Source organism: Globicephala melas, chromosome 6, assembly GCF_963455315.2.
Source record: "Globicephala melas chromosome 6, mGloMel1.2, whole genome shotgun sequence".
Lineage (NCBI taxonomy): Eukaryota > Metazoa > Chordata > Mammalia > Artiodactyla > Delphinidae > Globicephala > Globicephala melas.
The window spans coordinates 47,433,276-47,452,994 of record NC_083319.1 but is presented as its reverse complement, the minus strand read 5'-3'; the positions used below and the strand labels follow the sequence as shown (position 1 = coordinate 47,452,994).

General features: G+C 39.0%; 1 protein-coding gene and 1 long non-coding RNA gene across 4 annotated transcripts in view; one reads left to right on the top strand and one right to left on the bottom strand.

Moving 5' to 3' along the window:
• GDA (guanine deaminase) overlaps positions 1 to 4,053 on the top strand; it is a 133,761-nt gene extending 129,708 nt beyond the window's left edge. For both annotated transcript variants that reach the window (XM_030877007.2, XM_030877008.2), the window contains one exon: positions 110 to 4,053. In XM_030877007.2, the coding sequence (XP_030732867.1) occupies positions 110 to 250 (141 nt within the window). In that variant the 3' untranslated portion in view covers positions 251 to 4,053. The remainder of the gene's footprint in view (positions 1 to 109) is intronic.
• Positions 1 to 19,719, bottom strand: part of LOC132597474 (uncharacterized) — a 127,678-nt gene that overhangs the window by 51,579 nt on the left and 56,380 nt on the right. The window lies entirely within an intron of this gene.

Genomic DNA, 19,719 nt, shown 5'->3' with positions numbered 1-19,719 from the left:
CTTTAGGCGTGTATTTCAGACTCTAATCCTCAAATTAGGTGCAGCGTCTTCTTTTGGTCATATCTACCTGTTCAGATTATAAACAATGATTCCTTGATTTTTCTTTCAGGAGATGACCGAAATATTGAAGAGGTGTATGTGGGTGGAAAGCAGGTGGTTCCCTTTTCGAGCTCAGTGTAAGACCCTCTGCATCTACGAGTTCTCCTGGGGTAACACAGTTCTGTGTTTTCTTGTGCCCAGGCGGAGTTAGGAAGTCAAAAACCAGTACCTTGTTCTTGGGATGACTATCTCCTTCTGTGTCTAGTTACAGTATTCACTTGACAAATCGTTCAAAGGAAGTTGCTCTAATTCTCAACTCTCTGGTTGGGAGGATTAAAAATTTCGCCTTTTTGAGCTGTTTAGATTTACTTTAAAGCTCAAACATAAGGGAATGTTATTACTGGTGGTGTTCTTATTATGAGATTTAAATAAAATCTATTTCACATTTGGACATGTGGAGAGAAAAGATATTCTTATAAGGTTAGATATTTTGAGCTAGTAAATGTGAAAATTAGAAAACAGAAAATGAACCAGTGAATATATTTTTGAGGGAGAAAAAATTAGACTATGAACACGTGTTAGAAAATGATTTCAGATTGTGTTTGAAAATTATATACTGAGCATACTAATTTAAAAAGAGAACTTGTTGAATTTTAAAATGTATTTCTCGATTGACCTTGTGTTCTGGAAATATGCACTTAATGGAACTTGCATTTCAGAGATATGTTATTGTTGTGCTTTGCCTTCTTTGGGGATGAAATGTCAGAAATTGAATGCCACATGCTTTCTTAATATAGTTCTGTGCTTCAAAGTGTTTGACAGAAGTTGGGTATTAAAGATTTAAAGTTTCTTAGGAATATTATTCATATAACTACATGGCATAAATAGCTATACTTTTGTGTACTTTAAAATCACAATGTATAATTGTGTGATGCTATTATTGCTTCATTTTTATTAGAAGAGAAACAAATTTCATACTCCACTGTTGTGTAGATTGGAGTCTTTCATATATTGGGACAAGTGCCGGGATTCCAGGAGCTGTCAATACTAAAAGGAAGGGTTTCATTGCAATGACCCATTCTCCCAAAGAACTATTCCATAGTTGCTGGAAATTTCATACTCAGATATCAATCTGTTAGAACTTTAAATGAAGGACAAATCCTACTAGATAAATATTATTTAAAATCTTTAAACCTTGCATATTGAAAGTACTCTATTTTTCAATTTTATCTTGTCTTTTTCATTCCTAATAATTTTCAGGACATTAGAATTTTAGGATAATGAAAAATATTTAGATGTCCCACTACTGTTTATATTAACAGGACTTAATCTGTACTAGACATCTGGAAACATTAAACAAAGCAAAGAGTGTTTTTATGCTTCCTAATAGTGTGCTTTCCCATAACGTGGAATTAAAAACAAATTATGACTTCATGATAAATCCTTAAGAAATATTGATATGAATATTATTTAAATATTATAGTTTTCTCAGTTAACTCCAAATCCTATAAACCAACAAGGAAAAGGAGTAGTTTTCTTAATATATCCTAACACTCATACCTAGGGCTTAGGGCTTAGGGCTGACTCCTTATTATCACCTTATAGTAAAGAACTTTATGTAATGTATCTGCAGAATGAAGAAGAAAATTTGTTCTCTGGTACTATATATTTTATTCTTATATAGTCATGCTAATTCAGCAGTAATTTGCTCAGTCTCTGGCCCCTCAACCCTGGAGAAAACACTTCTAGACTTGGGTATACCCTACACCTAAAGATAGAACAAATATTTGGTCTTATTTAAAAAGCAGAAACAAAAAACCAGGGTTTGTGTTGTGAGGTATTAAGTAACTCAGTAAACCCAGTTTCCAGTCTCAGTCTAGAATTCCTAGTTCCTGAGCCATGTCAAAGATGCCCCACCAAGTTTCTTTCCATTTCTCTATAGTGCCGGTAGGTATTTTCTGCTTTATCTCCCCAGTTCCTGCCAAAGAAACTTGGTTATCTAGTTTCTAACTCACATGAGTGGGCTTAGGAATTTGGAATGACATGTGCAAGATCCAGTAATAGGCAGAAGCTGTTCTTAGCCTTTGCAACATCCTACACTTTTACCTTCCAAAAGGGTGTACATTTTGATGTTGAACATCAACTTTCATTTAGATTTAGGACTTACATGCAGCAAATATAAATAAGTGTGGCATCAGAAGCAGGAATAATGGCCATATACAACCAATCTGTCAAATATTAAGTTTAGCCCTGATAATATGTTAAGACCTGAATATCTTTTCTAGTACGAATAGAATGTATTGAAATGTTTACATGTACTTTGATCTCCCTGCATTACTTATAACTTATGTGTTTTATTTCCCAGAGTGCAGTGTTGCTGAATGTTGCATATGCTTTTTGCGGTACTGCAGGCATTAGCCATACACGTGCCCAGATGTTCTGCACTTTGAAATGTTGCCTTTACTTAATGTGGGTTGACTTTCTGAATTGCGGAAAGGCAGTATTCCAAGCCAATCCTATTTGTCACTTTATGTGTGAATATTTTGCTCTCTGACAGGAAAGGAAGAATTAAAACATCTTCTCAGCCCCCTCACCCTACTCTGCACTATTTGCCTCAGGTTTCATGATATTTTTAATGGAATACACTTTAACAGGTAAAAACGTATTCAATAGTAGTGACTATCATACATTTAAAAATATTTTTGCAACCAGAACAGAAAAGCAGGCTAATCAGCCAACATGAATTTAATTTTCAAAAAAGAGTAAAATGTAGGATTAGAACAGGAAAGGTTGTCCTGGTAATTGTAAACTGAGACCAAGGAAACTCTGTCCCCTTATTTATTCTCCCAGCTTCTTCTGATCTAATTGTCAAAGGTTTTAGAATCCAAGAGAATATCTTGGAATAAGCTTCCTTCATGCTAGGAGGAGGTCTTTCTAAATTAATATTATGAGCATTGAACCTCACTGCATCTCTTTTAATTTTTGTGAGAATTCTGCACGGTCAAGAAAGGAAGGCAGTGGGGAAACACCCCTGTTACGCTTAGCTGATTTGAAGTGTGCCCTTGAATATCCCTGTTGGCAGCTACAGTTGAGATCTCAGAAGGGAAACAATGGCTGTGAGATCCAGCAATGTAGTTTGAATCTTCATTCCCTTCCAGACTCTTCCTGTTTTTAATTTTTTCACCTCAGAACCAGACATATGGAAAGCTTTAAAGACAAGCTGGAAGGCACATTGTATCAATTCTACATGTGTGCTATACATGGAAGATATCCTGAGCTGGATGCTCCTGTAGCCTGCTGGACAGAGGTGATGATGCTGGAAGCAATCACATGTTTTTTTTCTTTTAAAGAGTGTTCTGAGTTATTGAAAGGTAGACTACAAAATATGTCATGGGCAATGTCTTGAAGAAATGTTTAAACTGGTGGATTTTTGTGAATTTTTAAGGTTTTTTTTCTTTGCAATTTCAGATCTACTTAGCCACTTTAGGTATGACTTTGGACCCTGACACTTTTTTAATGTCTCTAAAGCATGGAAAGAAGTGCAGAAATGAACAGACACGTATTAGAAACCCTGGCATTGGTCCCATGCATGTTTTCATGCCCAGCCCCTCCTTCATTTCCCTCCTACAGTCTTAAGTGTGAGAGATCAAGAGGTGAGGAGTTAATTTGTAAATCTGATACAAATTGAGTGAAATGCAAAAGTTGAACAGGCCAATGGTGAAACTAAATATAAATTCCAAGATGGTTTCCACAGTCCACCGGATTCAAGTGACTTGAGTAACAGCCATTATGTGATTGATGTGTTCACTTCCTACTCAAAAGCCCGTCAGAAAGCATTCTTTATTGAAAACCACCTTACATTGTGTTAAACTTCTGATCGCTGCTATTAAGAATATATATACATATGTATTCATGGGAACATTTTTTCTCAATATTTGTATGATTTGCTTATTGTTCCTATGCTGAGTGAGCTCCTTTTTGCTTCAGACAAAAATAAACGAGATTTTGTGTTTATGTGTTTTTGTTGTTGTGAGTTCTATCGATCTGATAGAAGGGGGATTAATCTTAAAGTGGTTTCTCCTTTTAACGTGAATTTTAAGATTGAAGGGGGTCAACTGTCTGGTGATGGATGGAAACTAAAATTTTTGGTGGTGAGCATGCTGTAGTGTATACAGAAGTAGAAATATAATGTTGTACATATGAAACTTATATAATGTTATAAACCAATGCTATCTCAATAAGAAAAAAAGAAATATCATAAGACTGGAAAAAAATAGAATATTTAGCTGTGGGCCAACATGTATCTTCTATCCTATAATAGTCACTATACACAGCTTTTAAAAATTAAGCTATAGTTATAATGTTCAGCTCTTTAGAATCAGATTACTGTTGCCTTTGATTTAAGCATAGTTGATATTTCTTATTTTTTAAGCCACAACCCAGAATGAGACATGCACTTTAACATCAAGAATTAGTTCACACATACACACGTGCATGAGCATTTAAAACCAACGTCTCACAAAATGCTACTTTCCCTATCTGTGATACCCTGGGCTATTTCTCATTCTGTTCTATTCTCTGTAATTTTTTAAATGCTGATAGCGAATTTCCCCCTTGGTTTCTTGAACCTCCAATGGGTTATCACCAGCACTGAGGAAGCAGTTTCCAGTGTCATTTGAGCTGTATACTTTAAGTCTCCATGACTTCATTCTGTGATTTGGCCATGACATGAGGGCCTGCCTTAGGATCATGAGGATTAAATAAAATAATACATAGCCAGCACTTAAGATAGCAGCTGGAACAAAGCGAGTGCTCACTGTATGGTAGTTATTATCTTTAAAATGAATACAAACTGAACAGAAATAAAAATCATTTAAAATGTGTTTTTCTCAGTTTTTTAGAATTGAAATCAAGTGGTGTTAAGGATATCTCTGTACATAAAAATATTCTGTAAGGATTAAATCTGATTTTTTCTGGCACTATTCGGCACTATGTTCATTATTTTTTATTTATAACAAGAAGCCTATAAGAGTAGTAGATCTGGTCTATAAATTCTCCCTCAATGTTCTGAGCAACTTACTAAGCATCTTTTTTTTCCTCCTAAGGAACAACTTAGTCAAAATACCCAGAAGAGAATGTTCATGTGCATTATGTATAGCAATAAAGTCTGCCTCATTTAATTTGCACACTGTAGGCCAGAGTTCTGTAATGGGTACTTAATAGACAAAAACAAATTACTGCATGGTACTCAATTCAGGATTTAAATAAAATAAGACATGAAATATATATAACTGCCATTTAGACATGAAATACATATAACTGCCAGTAGCAAAAAGGGCCTGTAGTAGGGTATTTTAAGACTCCATGAAAAGGCACTCAGAGGAACTGGGCCCACAAGCAGTTAGTTGTCACTAACAAGGAGTAGGGTTATTTTTTCAAACCCTGTTTGTAAATGGGATAAGTGAAGTATTCTGTTCTTTGAAATGACAGAACATTATTTTAAAGTATAACTAACTTCTTTTCACTAATTCAGACTCATCTCCTTTTACCATCAAGGCTGCCTACACTATCACTGTAAAGTTACATTAAATTTGTCATACTCCTTGAATTTTTTCATGCTTCTATATTAGTAAGATCTATATTTCAGCCTGGAAAGAGAGAGAGAGGTGGCTAAAAAAGCATTCTCTAGGGCTTCCCTGGTGGTGCAGTGGTTGGGAGTCCGCCTGCCGATGCAGTGGGTGCGGGTTCGTGCCCCAGTCCGGGAGGATCCCAGATGCCGCGGAGCGGCTAGGCCTGTGGGCCATGGCTGCTGGGCCTGTGCGTCCGGAGCCTGTGCTCCGCGGCGGGAGGGGCCACGGCAGTGAGAGGCCCGCGTACCGCAAAAACAAACAAACAAAAAAGCATTCTCGGGCTTCCCTGGTGGCGCAGTGATTGAGCATCTGCTTGCCGATGCAGGGGACACGGGTTCGTGCCCCGGTCCTGGAAGATCCCACATGCCGCGGAGCGGCTGGGCCCGTGAGCCATGGCTGCTGAGCCTGTGCTCCGCAACGGGAGAAGCCACAACAGAGAGAGGCCCGTGTACCGCAAAAAAAAAAAAAAAAAAGCATTCTCTATGGCAAAAACTTTGTAGAGAAATTTTTCAGTGGTAACTAAGAAAAAATAAAACATTTTTGCCCCAAGGTAAAAAGTACTAAAATATGAACAGATATCATGGAATTTCTCAAATCACTGGGGCCTTCCTCAATTGCCTAGATTCTGCTCACCCTATAGGGAATAAAACAAACATTTGTTTCCCTATTTGTAGAAAGAAAGCTCAAAGTCATAGCAGTAAAATCTAACATAAGAGAAATAAAGGCCCTAGAAAGATTACCATTTATTCATATGATAAGAGGTTCTCATACACTTGCTTAAAAACCTAAACTTGAAGCTTCACTGTGAAGTTAATTTCTGTCCTTTTAATCCTGGATAGTCTCCACATCACACTTTCGTTTTACTGCTGTCAAATAAAGCCACGATCCATAAATGAGTAAACCAAGGAAGAATTTTACTCTTGATTTTTCTCATGACTAAATTTGCTTCCTGGAGTACTTGAGAGACCTGAAAGAGCTTTGATGTTTTCTTTCTCTTTCTGCAAGAGTTGATTCCATCCACACCTGAGCTGGGGAATAAATGCAGAGATGTCTTTGTGCTTGGAAAGCACTTTGAAAACATTGACTGAAGCACATGAACAGATAAAGACATGAGAGGCTTCTGTTATTTCAAAGGATAACCTAAGAGGCTCAGAAAAAGCAGCACACATACTTCTTTCAATTCATGAACACTTTCCTCCTAGCTGAACTATGAAAGATGAATCGGGCTTTGAAAATTATGTATTCTGAATTAATTCATATAACCACAACAAAACCTTCAGTATCACAAACATGTCCCAGCCTGGTGCAGTGGCACAGTATGCACTCAGTAAAATCTCATGGCAAAGTTTTGGTAGTGTGCATGTAAAAGAGAAGCTATGGAGTTTGGGTTGTTTGTGGTTGCTTTTTTAAGCTCAGTGATAGATCTGTTGATATCCAGGACAATTGCACAATCTCTTTTGAGTCGCTTATTTACTGTAACTTATAGAGGGAAAAAGACACCATTATGAAAAAAAACCTGTACAAAATCTTCATGTTCCCTATAAAATTAATGCCCAGGTAAGAAAGAAGTCAACATAAATGCATATACAACCTTCATTTAATGTCATTTATGGTACTGTAGACCATTTAGCGTGGCGTAATTGATTCTAAAGGAAATCAGAATTGGCTCACCTCCTCTCACGAGCACACCAAAATCACAACTGCTGAACAACCATCAATAAAAAAAGACTGGAACCTACTAAAAAAAAAAGATATTCTACATCCAAAGACATAAAGAAGAAACCACAAGAGATGCAATATGATCAAATCCCATACCACCTGGGTGGGTGACCCACAAACTGGGGAATAATTATATTGCAGAATATCTCCCACAGGACTGAGAGCTCTGAGTCCCACATTAGGCTCCCCAGCTGAGGGGTCTGGCATCGGGAGGAGGAGCCCCCAGAGCATTTGGCTTTGAAGGCCAGTGGGGCTTGATTGTAGGAGCTCCACAGTACTGGGGGAAACAGAGACTCCACTCAAGGAGGGTGCACACGAGGTCTTGTGCACATCAGGACCCAGAGCAAAAGCAGTGACTTCATAGAAGCCTGGGCCAGACTTATCTGCTGGTCTTGCAGGGCCTGCTGGGGAGGTGGGGTTGGGGGACGGCCGTGGATCTCTCTGGGGTCATAAAATATGGTGGCGGAAATAGCAGGGAGTGCACATCTACTTGAACTCTTCCTACAGGCAGACATACTGCTTGGATCAGTAGCAACAAGACCTGGCCTCACCCAATGGCCTGTAGGCTCCAGTGCTGGGACGGCTCAGGCCAAACAATCAACAGGACAGGAACACAGACCCACCCATCAGCAGACAGGCTGCCTAACACTAAAGACAGTCATCAAATCACAAGTGAACAAAAGAGGAAAGGGAAAAAATGACCTACAGAAACAAACAGCAATAAGAACATACATATCAATAATTACCTTAAACATAAATGGATTAAATGCTCCAATGAAAAGACATAGACTGGCTGAATAGATACAAGAACAAGACCCATATATATGCTGTCTACAAGAGACCCACTTCAGATCTAGGGACACATACAGACTGAAAGTGAGGGGATGGAAAAGGTATTCCATGCAAATGGAAATCAAAAGAAAGCTGGAATAGCAATACACATATCAGACAAAATAGACTTTAAACACTGTTAACAAAAGACAAAGAAGGACACTACATAATGATCAAGGAATCAATCTAAGAAGAAGATATAACAATTGTAATTATACATGCACCCAACATAGGAGCACCTCAATACATAAGGCAAATGCTAACAGCCATAAAAGGAGAAATTGAGAGTAACACAATAATAGTGAGAGACTTTAACACCCCACTTACAAAATGGACAGATCATCCAGACAGAATATCAATAAGGAAACACAGGTTTCAAATGACACATTAGATCAGATGGACTTAATTGATATTTACAGAGCATTCCATCCAAAAACAGAAGAATACACATTCTTTTCAATTGCACATGGAACACTCTTCTGGATAGATCACAGGCTGGGCCACAAAACAAGTCTTGGTAATTTAAGAAAATTGAAATCGTATCGAGCATATTTTCCAAACACAACACTATGAGATTAGAAATCAACTACAAGAAAAAAAAACTGTAAACACTGTAGTGGAATAACTGAGGACATGGAAAGGAGACGTGACCCATGAGCCCTCCCCCCCCCCCCCAGCAAACTGGGGGCTGGCGAATAAGCCAGAACTGCAAACAGTCCTGATTGCTTTGAGCCCTCCCGGCAAACCAGGGGCATGCGAATAAGCCAGAGTTGTGAACAGTTCTGAATGCTCTGAGCGCCCCCCCTGGCAAACTGGGGGCCTGCAAAGAAGCACTGAGTGCTTTGGGCACTGATCCATGAGATGTCCTCAGTATAATCAGAGTGGTGGGAATGCAAGGAAATGTCCTTGTGCTACTTCAGTATAATCAAAACAATGGTGGGAACTTTGTGCTGCTTTCGCGCTCAAGGACGAAGCACGGCAGGTGCTCACGAAAGCCAATTATTGCTTGTATAATTAATAAAAACATAGGTTGCTGCTTTGGCACTTCTGAAATGTTAAGAAAACAAGTCTTAAAGTGTAAACCTAGATAATGCTTTAATAAAAGTTACCACAGCAAGACAGACGGCGCTGCTTTGCCTGAGCGAGCGGCAGCCCTCTACTGCTGTGCTTTGGCACAATTCATCTCGTGTGATGAGCTTACTTTCGGCCCTGTCCTAAGAATAAACTACAACACTTGGCGCCCGAACAGGGACCTGAACGTAAGTAATGACGTGATCGCGGGACCGCAGGGGAAATTGGTCCGCTCAGAGTAAGCGAAACCTTCGGCAACAGTAGAGTAACTGTAATGGGGAATTCCCATTCAGTAGAATTTCAATACGTTAAACTCCTGAAACAGTTATTACAGAGTTCAGGAGTGAAAGTGAAACAAGAATCTTTTGATGAATTGTTTGCGCTGGTTCGTAAACATTGTTACTGGTTTCGACCTACTGGTCATAACCAGTTGAATTTAAAAGTTTGGAAACAGGTTATGCGAGCCTTAAGAAGAGCTCATCAGCATGGAGACCCTATATCTGTCCGTGTTTGGTCTCTTTGTAAATTAATTTCCCTTTCCCTGGAACCATTACAATCTGAAACTGAAAGTCACTATGGGGCGCGTTCTCAGCGTCCGAATTCTGCTCCCGATCCTTCTGCTGCTTTTCGTACTCTGTTTCGTGAGTCTCCTATAGAGGACTTTCCTCCGCTTCCTCCTCCCCTTGTGTCTGAGACAGGAGAGGATTTTTCGGATTCCAGTGATGAAGGGGCTTTTTCTGATGGTAATAAAGATCGGGAGCAGGCTAGCAAACAAAATGAAATGCCACTTTCTCAACAGAATGAGATTTCTGATATACTTTCAAAGTTAAAAAATTTGATGACTAAACTGGAAGAAAATAAAAGCAATACTACTACTCCTTCATATCAGGAGCCATGTCCTACTATTCCTTCGGCTCCTCCTTTAGAATTAGCTTATCCTGTTGGAGCCTCTCGTCAGTTTCGCTTTCCTCTAAAACCTGAATCTAATAGACTGTTGTTGAAAGAAGAGATGAATAAACAAGAAAAGCAATATTCTAAATCATTTTTTGCTTTCCCTACTGTTAGACAAGCTATGCCTGCTAATGATCAATTTCCAAATGGATATGTAAATGTTGAGTATAACCATCATGATATAAAAATTTTAAAAATGCTAAAAGAAGCCATTAATGCGTATGGGATGCATTCTAATTATGTTCGGGGACTCTTGTCTGGTTATGCTACTGAAAACATGTTAAAAAATTGATATGTTTTCAGAAGCATACCTAGATAGAAGACCTTGAAATAGTCACCGTGAACTTTCTCCCCAGGCTGAACAAGAACTTAAATGGATAGAAAAACATATACATGATGCACAATTGGATCGGATTGAATCTCTCGATCATTTACGACTTATTGTATTTCATACTCCTCATTCTCCTACTGGTTTACTACAACAACAAGATAATCTCATAGAATGGATATTTTTAGCTCAAAAAGCTCAAAAGAAATTACAATCTTATATACAAAAAATAGCTGATATTATTATTAAAGGTAGGTAACGATTAAGGCAACTATGTGGTCAGGACCCACATGAACTTATAGTCCCTTTTTCAAACAAAGAAATACAAACTCTTTTTCAACTAGAGGATAACTGGCAAATTGCCTGTGCTCATTATATAGGTAAAATACATAATCATCATCCTTCTGAAAAACGTTTACAATTTTTGAAAAAGACTAATTGGATTTCGACAAAAATAGTTCATTTAGATCCTGTTATAGGACCAACTTTTTTTACTGATGCCAATAAAACGGGAAGAGCAGGATATGCTAACAGTCATGATCAAAAGGTGTTACAATCTCCATATGTTTCAGTTCAAAAAGCAGAACTATTTGCTGTAATACTATTGTTACAAGATTATCCAATTGCTCTTAATATAATTACAGACTCTCAGTATGTGGAATTTACAGTTAAAAATATTGAGACCGCTTTTATCCCAAATAATGGATCAGAACTGCATTCTTTATTTTTGCAAATACAACATATAATTAGACTACGTACTGCACCACTTTATATTACTCATATTCGTGCTCATACTCATTTACCCGGTCCATTGGTAGATGGAAATGATTTTATTGATACTTTAGTGGGTACCGTACAATTAGCTACAGCAGAACATCACAGATATCATACTAATGCCAGAAGATTGAAAAAATAAATTTAATCTTACATGGAAACAAGCAAAAACTATTCTCCGTACATGCCCGCAATGTGCTGCTATTAATCAACCTTGTTTGAATATTGGAGTTAACCCTAAAGGCTTATCTGCTAATGCTATCTGGCAAATGGATGTAACTCAATATCCTGGTTTTGGAAAGTTAAAATATATTCATCATTCTGTAGATACCTACTCTCATTTCTCATGGGCAACTCCATTATCTTCTGAAAAAGCTGATGCTGTAATAACTCATTTATTAGAAGCTTTTGCTGTACGAAAATTCCCAACAGCATAAAAACTGATAATGCTTCTGCATATCACTCTCAAAAATGTCAGACTTTTTTTGCCACACATAATATACGGCATGTTACAGGTATCCCAGGAAACAGTACGGGACAAGCGGTTATTGAACGACAAAACCGCACTTTGAAAGAAATGCTTATAAAACAAAAAGGGGGAGATGAGGTACAAAGTCCTAGGAAAAGAATACATATCGCTTTATTTACTCTTAATTTTTTGAATCATGGAGAAGATGATCTTAGTGCAGCTGACAGACATTGGACAAAAATAAGTACACAAGAACTTAGACAATCTGTTTTTATATTAAATGAAAATACTAACACTTGGGAACCTGGCGAGGTTCTTCGTTGGGGTCGAGGATATGCTTTTGTTTCTGCAGGAGCTGAATCCTATTGGGTGCCGGCTAAGAAGATAAAGCTTCGGGATGGCAACTAAGCGTAGCCTTGATGTGACGGGAATGACGAAGGGATTTGCGGAGATGGATTTGAGCAAGAGAGCATTCCGTGTGCCATGGGATCAAACAAAGAGGGCGTCTCCATTGACTTGGGGCAAGTGAAAAAGTTTGCAGGCACTGCTGAAAATCTTGTCATTTAAACCCCTCACTAGCACCAATCTTTTTGTAGCTATGTTGGCAATGTTGTCTGCACAGGTAATAAGCATATCAGCCAATGAGATAAATTGTACTAACCATACTTATTGGACTTATATTCCTAACCCTCCTCTTAATATGGGGGTTACCTGGTGGGATGCCCCAATTCTCATATATGTAAATGAGTCTGGATGGTTGCCTGGTCCTTTTGATGACAGAGGCCCTTTGAAGCCGGAAGAAGGAAGGAAGGATAATAGAGAATTACACGGTGGGTGTTAATGGATCTCCTATTTGTATGGGAAAGGGAGATCATTGCCTTAAAATGAATTATCAGGCATGGTTAAGTGCTGTCAAAAATGAAAGCAGATATCATGGGTTATATCTTTTGAGTGCTTATAGTTTTAAAAGTTCTAATTCCACTCTTAATGAAAATGTTTCTGCACCTTATTTGCCTCCACGCCGGGTGCCTCTTATGGATCGATTATCGGATTGGGTCCATTGGACTCGATGCCGAGGAGAAATGGCTCGGGTTCTTGTTAATACTTCTTGGGGAAGCGTCATTGATTCGAGCCCTTTTGGCTCCGCCCGAGGAAAAAAGGGTTTGAAGAATTTATACTGGCATAAAGAGGATAACACTATTTATAGCAATACTATTAATGATACCATAGTATGGCATGCTGGAGGGTTTTCTCCTCCTGGTCCTCATTTAAATGGATATCCTATCCAAAAGGACTTATGGAAGCTTATGGCAGCTCTGAGAAAGATTAATGCCTGGGTAGGACATATGGTTAACAAATCCGAAAATCATAGTTTGATTTTTCATAAAGATGTTACTCGGTATACTCGTAGTTGTGTGAAATTACCTTATATATTGTTAAAGGGACCAGCTGTATGGAATGAGACTCAAGGTATTATAATGTGTAAAAATTGCTCTCTATATACCTGCATTAACTCTAGTATTTTAACATATCTACTGAAAGTTTGTATATCTTATGAGCTCGGACAGGTCTTTGGCTCCCTGTCAATCTTGGAAGGGAATGGCAAGAATCTCTTCCTATGGCTGTTTTGCAATATTTAGCTGATGCATTAAAAAGAAGTAAAAGATTTGTAGGAACGTTGATTGCAGCTGTCATGGGTATTATAGCCATAACAGCTTCTACTGCAGGATTGCTAATGCTCATTATAATAATAATCATATGTTTAATTGTAGTCCGACGACGAGTGAAAGCTACCCGCCATGCAACATCGCAACAAGCTGCTGTGTTTTCCTTGATGCTGCACAAGCTGCAAAATAATTCCATGTAGTTTAGTACCGAGAGTAATGCTGCCGTGTTCTCCTTGATGCTGCAAAAATTGTAAAACGAAAAAGGGGGAAATGTAGTGGAATAACTGAGGACATGGAAAGGAGACGTGACCCATGAGCCCTCCCCCCCAGCAAACTGGGGGCTGACGAATAAGCCAGAACTGCAAACAGTCCTGATTGCTTTGAGCCCCCCCCCCGGCAAACCGGGGGCATGCGAATAAGCCAGAGTTGTGAACAGTTCTGAATGCTTTGAGCGCCCCCCCGGCAAACCCGGGGCCTGCAAAGAAGCACTGAGTGCTTTGGGCACTGATCCATGAGATGTCCTCAGTATAATCAGAGTGGTGGGAACGCAAGGAAATGTCCTTGTGCTACTTCAGTATAATCAAAATAATGGTGGGAACTTTGTGCTGCTTTCGCGCTCAAGGACGAAGCACGGCAGGTGCTCACGAAAGCCAATTATTGCTTGTATAATTAATAAAAACATAGGTTGCTGCTTTGGCACTTCTGAAATGTTAAGAAAACAAGTCTTAAAGTGTAAACCTAGATAATGCTTTAATAAAAGTTACCACAGCAAGACAGACGGCGCTGCTTTGCCTGAGCGAGCGGCAGCCCTCTACTGCTGTGCTTTGGCACAATTCATCTCGTGTGATGAGCTTACTTTCGGCCCTGTCCTAAGAATAAACTACAACAAAACACACACACACACACACACACACACACACACAAACGTGGAGGCTGAAGAATATGCTACTAAACAACCAGTGAATCACTGAAGAAGTCGAAGAGGAAATCAAAAAATACCTAGAGACAAATGAAAATGAAAACAGGACAAACCAAAACCTATGGGATGCAGCAAAATCAGTTCTAAGTGGAAAGTTTATAGTTATACAAGCTTGCCTCAGGAAACAAGAAAAATCTCAAATAAATGACCTAACCTTACATCTAAAGAACAAACAAAACCCAAAGTTAGTAGAAATAATAAAAAATCAGAGAAGAAATAAATGAAATAGAGATGAAGAAAACAATGGAAAAGATCAATGAAACTAAAATCTGGGTCTTTGAAAAGATAAACAAAATTGATAAACCTCTAGCCAGACTCATCAAGAAAAAAAAGGGAGAGGGCCCAAATCAATAAAATTAGAAATGAAAAAAAGTTACAACCAACACCACAGAAATACAAAGGACCATAAGAGACTACTACAAGTAACTCTATGCCAATAAAATGGACAACCTAGAAGAAATGGACAAATTCTTAGAAAGGTACAATATCCCAAGACTGAACCAGGAAGAAACAGAAAATATGAACAGACCAATCACAAGTACTGAAATCGAGTTTGTGATTTAAAAACTCCCAACAAACAAAAGTCCAGAACCAGAAGGCTTCACAGGTGAATTCTACCAAACATTTAGGAAGAGTTAACACCTATCCTGAAACTATTCCAAAAAATTGCAGAGGAAGGAACACTTCGGAACTCATTCTATGAGGCCACCATCACTTTGATGCCAAAACCTGACAAAGAGGGGCTTCCCTGGTGGCACAGTGGTTGAGAGTCCGCCTGCCGATGCAGGGGACACAGGTTCGTGCCCCGGTCCGGGAAGATCCCACATGCCGCGGAGCGGCTGGGCCCGTGAGCCATGGCCGCTGAGCCTGCGCGTCCGGAGCCTGTGCTCCACAACGGGAGAGGCCACAACAGTGAGAGGCTCGCATACCGCAAAAAAAAAAAAAAAAAAAAAAACCTGACAAAGATACCACAAAAAAAGAAAATTACAGGCCAATATCAGTGATGAATATAGACTCAAAAATCCTCAACAAAATACTCGCAAATCGAATCCAAGAATACATTAAAAGGATCATACACCATGATCAAGTGGGATTTATCCCAGGGTTGTGAGAATTTTTCAATACCCACAGATCAATCAGTGTGATACACCACATTAACAAATTAAAGAATAAAAACCATATGATCATCTCAATAGATGCAGAAAAAGCCACTGATAAAATTTCACATCCATTTATGATAAAAACTCTCCAGAGTGGGAATAGAGGGAACATACCTCAACATAATAAAGGTCATATATGACAAACCTACAGCTAACAACATAATCAATGGTGAAAAGCTGAAAGCATTTCCTCTAAGATCAGGAACAAGACAAGGATGTCCACTCTCACCACTTTTATTCAACATAGTTTTGGAAGTCCTAGCTACAGCAATCAGAGAAGAAAAAGAAATAAAAGGAATACAAATTGGAAAAGAAGACATAAAACTGTCACTATCTGCAGATGACATGACACTATACAGAGAAAATCCTAAAGATGCTACCAGAAAACTACTAGAGCTCATCAATGAATTTGGTAAAGTTGCAGGATACAAAATTAATATGCAGAAATCTGTTGCATTTCTATACACTAACAATGAAAGATCAGAAAGAGAAATTAAGGAAATAATCCCATTTACCACTGCATCAAAAAGAATAAAATACCTCTGAATAAATCTCCCTAAGGAGCCACTTTGAAAACTACACAATGCTGAGGAAGAAATCGAAGATGACACAAACAGATGTAAAGATATACCGTGTTCTTGGATTGGAAGAGTCAATACTGTCAAAATGACTATACTACCCAAAATAATCTACAGATTTAATGCAATCCCTGTCAAACTGCCAAAGGCATTTTTCACAGCACTAGAACAAAAAATTTTTTAATTTGTATGGAGATACAAAAGACCCTAAATAGCCAAAGCAATCCTGAGAAAGAAAAACAGAGCTGGAGGAATCAGGCTCCCTGACTTTGGACTATACTACAAAGCTACAGCCATGAAAACAATATGGTGCTGGCACAAAAACAAATACCAATCAATGGAACAGGATAGAAAGCCCAGAAATAAACCCACACCCCCACCATAAATTAATCTATGACAAAGGTGGCAAGAATACAGAATGGAGAAAAGACAGCCTCTTCAATAAATGTTGCTGGGAAAACTGGACAGCTACATGTAAAAGAAATTAGAACACTCTCTAACGCCATGCACAAAAATAAACTCAAAATGGATTAAAGACCTCAATGTAAGACCAGATACTATAAAACTCTCAGAGGAAAACATAGGCAGAATGCTCTTTGACATAAATTGCAGCAATATCTTTTTGGATCCACCTCCTAGAGTAATGAAAATAAAAACAAAAATAAACAAATAGGACCTAATAAAACGTAAAAGCTTTTGCACAGCAAAGGAAGCCATAAACAAAATGAAAAGACAACCCACAGAATGGGAGAAAATATTTGCAAATGATGCAGCTGACAAAGGATTAATTTCCAAAATATACAAACAGCGCATGCAGCTCAATATCAAAAAAAATAAACCCAATCAAAAAATAGGCAGAACACCTAAATAGACATTTCTCCAAATAAGATATAAAGATTGACAAAAAGCTCATGAAAAGATGCTCAACATCACTAATTATTAGAGAAATGCAAATCAAAACTGCAATGAGGTATCACCTCACACTGGTCAGAATCGCCATCATTAAAAAGTCTACAAACAGTAAATGCTAGAGAGGGTGTGGAGAAAAGGGAACCCTCCTACACTCTTGGTGGGAATGTAAATTGGTACAGCCACTATGTAGAACAGAATGAAGCTTCCTTAAAAAACTAAAAATACAAAAAAAAAAAAAAACCCAAAACTAAAAATACAGCTGGGCGTATACCCAGAGAAAACCATAATTTGAAAGGATGCATGCACCCTGATGTTCATTGCAGCACTATTTACAATAGCCAGGACATGGAAGCAACTTAAATGCTCATCGACAGATGAATGGATAAAGAAGATGTGGTACATATATACAATGGAATATTACTCAGCCATTAAAAAGAATGAAATAATGCCATTTGCAGCAACATGGATGGACCTAGAGATTATCAGACTAAGTGAAGTAAAACAAAGAAAGACAAATATCATATGATATTGCTTATATGTGGAATCTAAAGAGATGATATTAATGGACTTACTTACACAACAGTAACAGACTCCCAGACTTCGATAACAAACTTATTGTTACCGAAGGGGAAAGGTGTGTGTGGGGGGAGGTGGGGATAAATTAGCAGTTTGGGATTAACAGATACACAACCCTATATATAAAATAGATAATCCATAAGGACCTACTGTATAGCACAGGGAACTCTACTCAATATTCTGTAATAACCTATATGGGAAAAGAATCATTGTATGTATATGTATAACTGAGCCACTTTGCTGTACACCTGAAACTAACAACATTGTAAATCAACTATACCCCAATATAAAATAAAAATTAAATTAAAAAAAAGAAGTGAATGGTGGCACATTCCTCCCAAAGAAGGACCTGCTCCCTCTGCAGAGGCAGCCACACTTTGATTCCATGGATTGGAGACCAACTGCAGGACAACCCTGGGAGCCATGAGCTGAATATGGCAGGGTCATATGACAGAAGGAGCCTGGGTCACAAGTCAGCAGTGAAAGAGAGTGTCCCCAGTCTGGGAGTACATGGATTGAAAGAGGACAAACTGGTCCCACAGAAAATCCATGAAGTGTTAAGACACTGCCATTCACATAGTGAAATCCAGATCTGTTAGTTTATACCTTGGCTGAGTCCTTTCAGTGCTCTCCCCCCTGTGCTACTGGACAGACCAAACACCAAGCAGGGGCAGCAGGAGGGGGGCCTCCTGGCGAGAAAGAGCCCTGTGACCTTTGCAGGCAGGATCAGGCTTCCCTGCTGCTGAAGGAAACTTGAACTCAGGAGAATGAGTCGAGTCCTCCACCACAGCGTGCCCCATCATTACTCCCTGACCTGCTCATGGGCAGAGAATAGGTAGTGGCATGGCACTGCTTTGATTTCCTAGTCTTCCTGGCACCGGGTCAGAGTGCTCAGAGCTCAGGCTGGTTTCCTCTGCCTGCAATCAGTGTTTCCACTTGCCCAATGCACTGGATACATAATCAAACTTTCTGTTTGTGCAGAATCATGAGCAGAGCCAAGTTAGAGACACTGTTTTATAGAACCCAACCCACAGCCTACTGATGGTCTGTCTTGTTGGCCAGGCACTTGTTTGGATTAGCAGCGAGACACTCCACAGGGTTCCTTGTGGTCAGCTGTGGCCCACAGGTATTGGCAACTGGAGACCGAGTGGTGGTCCCTTTGGAGTCATGGAAGGCCTGATGATGGCCACAAAAATGTCTGCCCAGCCTGTTCTGGAGTTGCTGTTCAGTGCTCTGGTGATGGTGTATGAATGCTTGAGCCAAGGCCTGGGTCTCTGTGGGTCTCTGGAAGATTCTGGTATATGCTATCCTGATTGTTGTTATAAAAAAAGAGTCAACATACTTTAAGGAGCTAGTAAAAAGAGCTAACAAAATACTTTTTGCTCGGGTTGAAGAATGTTGTAACGTCCATGAGAGGATCAGACTGATTCCACAAACTGATGGAGCCCTCAAGTCACCTGGAGAGGAGGCCAGTCCTCTGAATCACAGACTGAATTTGGCAGCATTTAGTAAATATCCAAACAGGTTCACGTCTTTATTTGAGGACACCGTAGACCTTCTCCAAAAAGAACAGAAAAGCGAACCCCCTAAACTTTCATTTCATGGAGTAATGATGGCTGGACTCCAAGGACAGACAAAACCACTTGAAGATGCATTAAAATCCTGTCGCTCCCTGGTGACTGATGCGAAAAACATCTTAAAAGCATCTCAGAAGAATGCAGAGCAATTTCAGAGGGAAATCATGGATGGTCTGGATAAAAATACTAATTTTCAGGAAGGCCTGTAACTGCTTTTCCAAAGGGCTGCCAGGTGGAAGGAAAGAGTGCAAGAATTGAAGGAACAGGAAAAAAAAATCTGAGGACTCGAATACGTGAATGAAACAAGTTGTAAACGATAAGGAGAGCCAGTCAAAATATCTAAAACTACACACAGATAGCATTTTATGTTGGCAACTTGATATTAGACCAAAAGAGTAAATCAGAAAATGGAGATCACCTAGACTATGAATCAGTTGATTTGAAGAAACTCATTGATG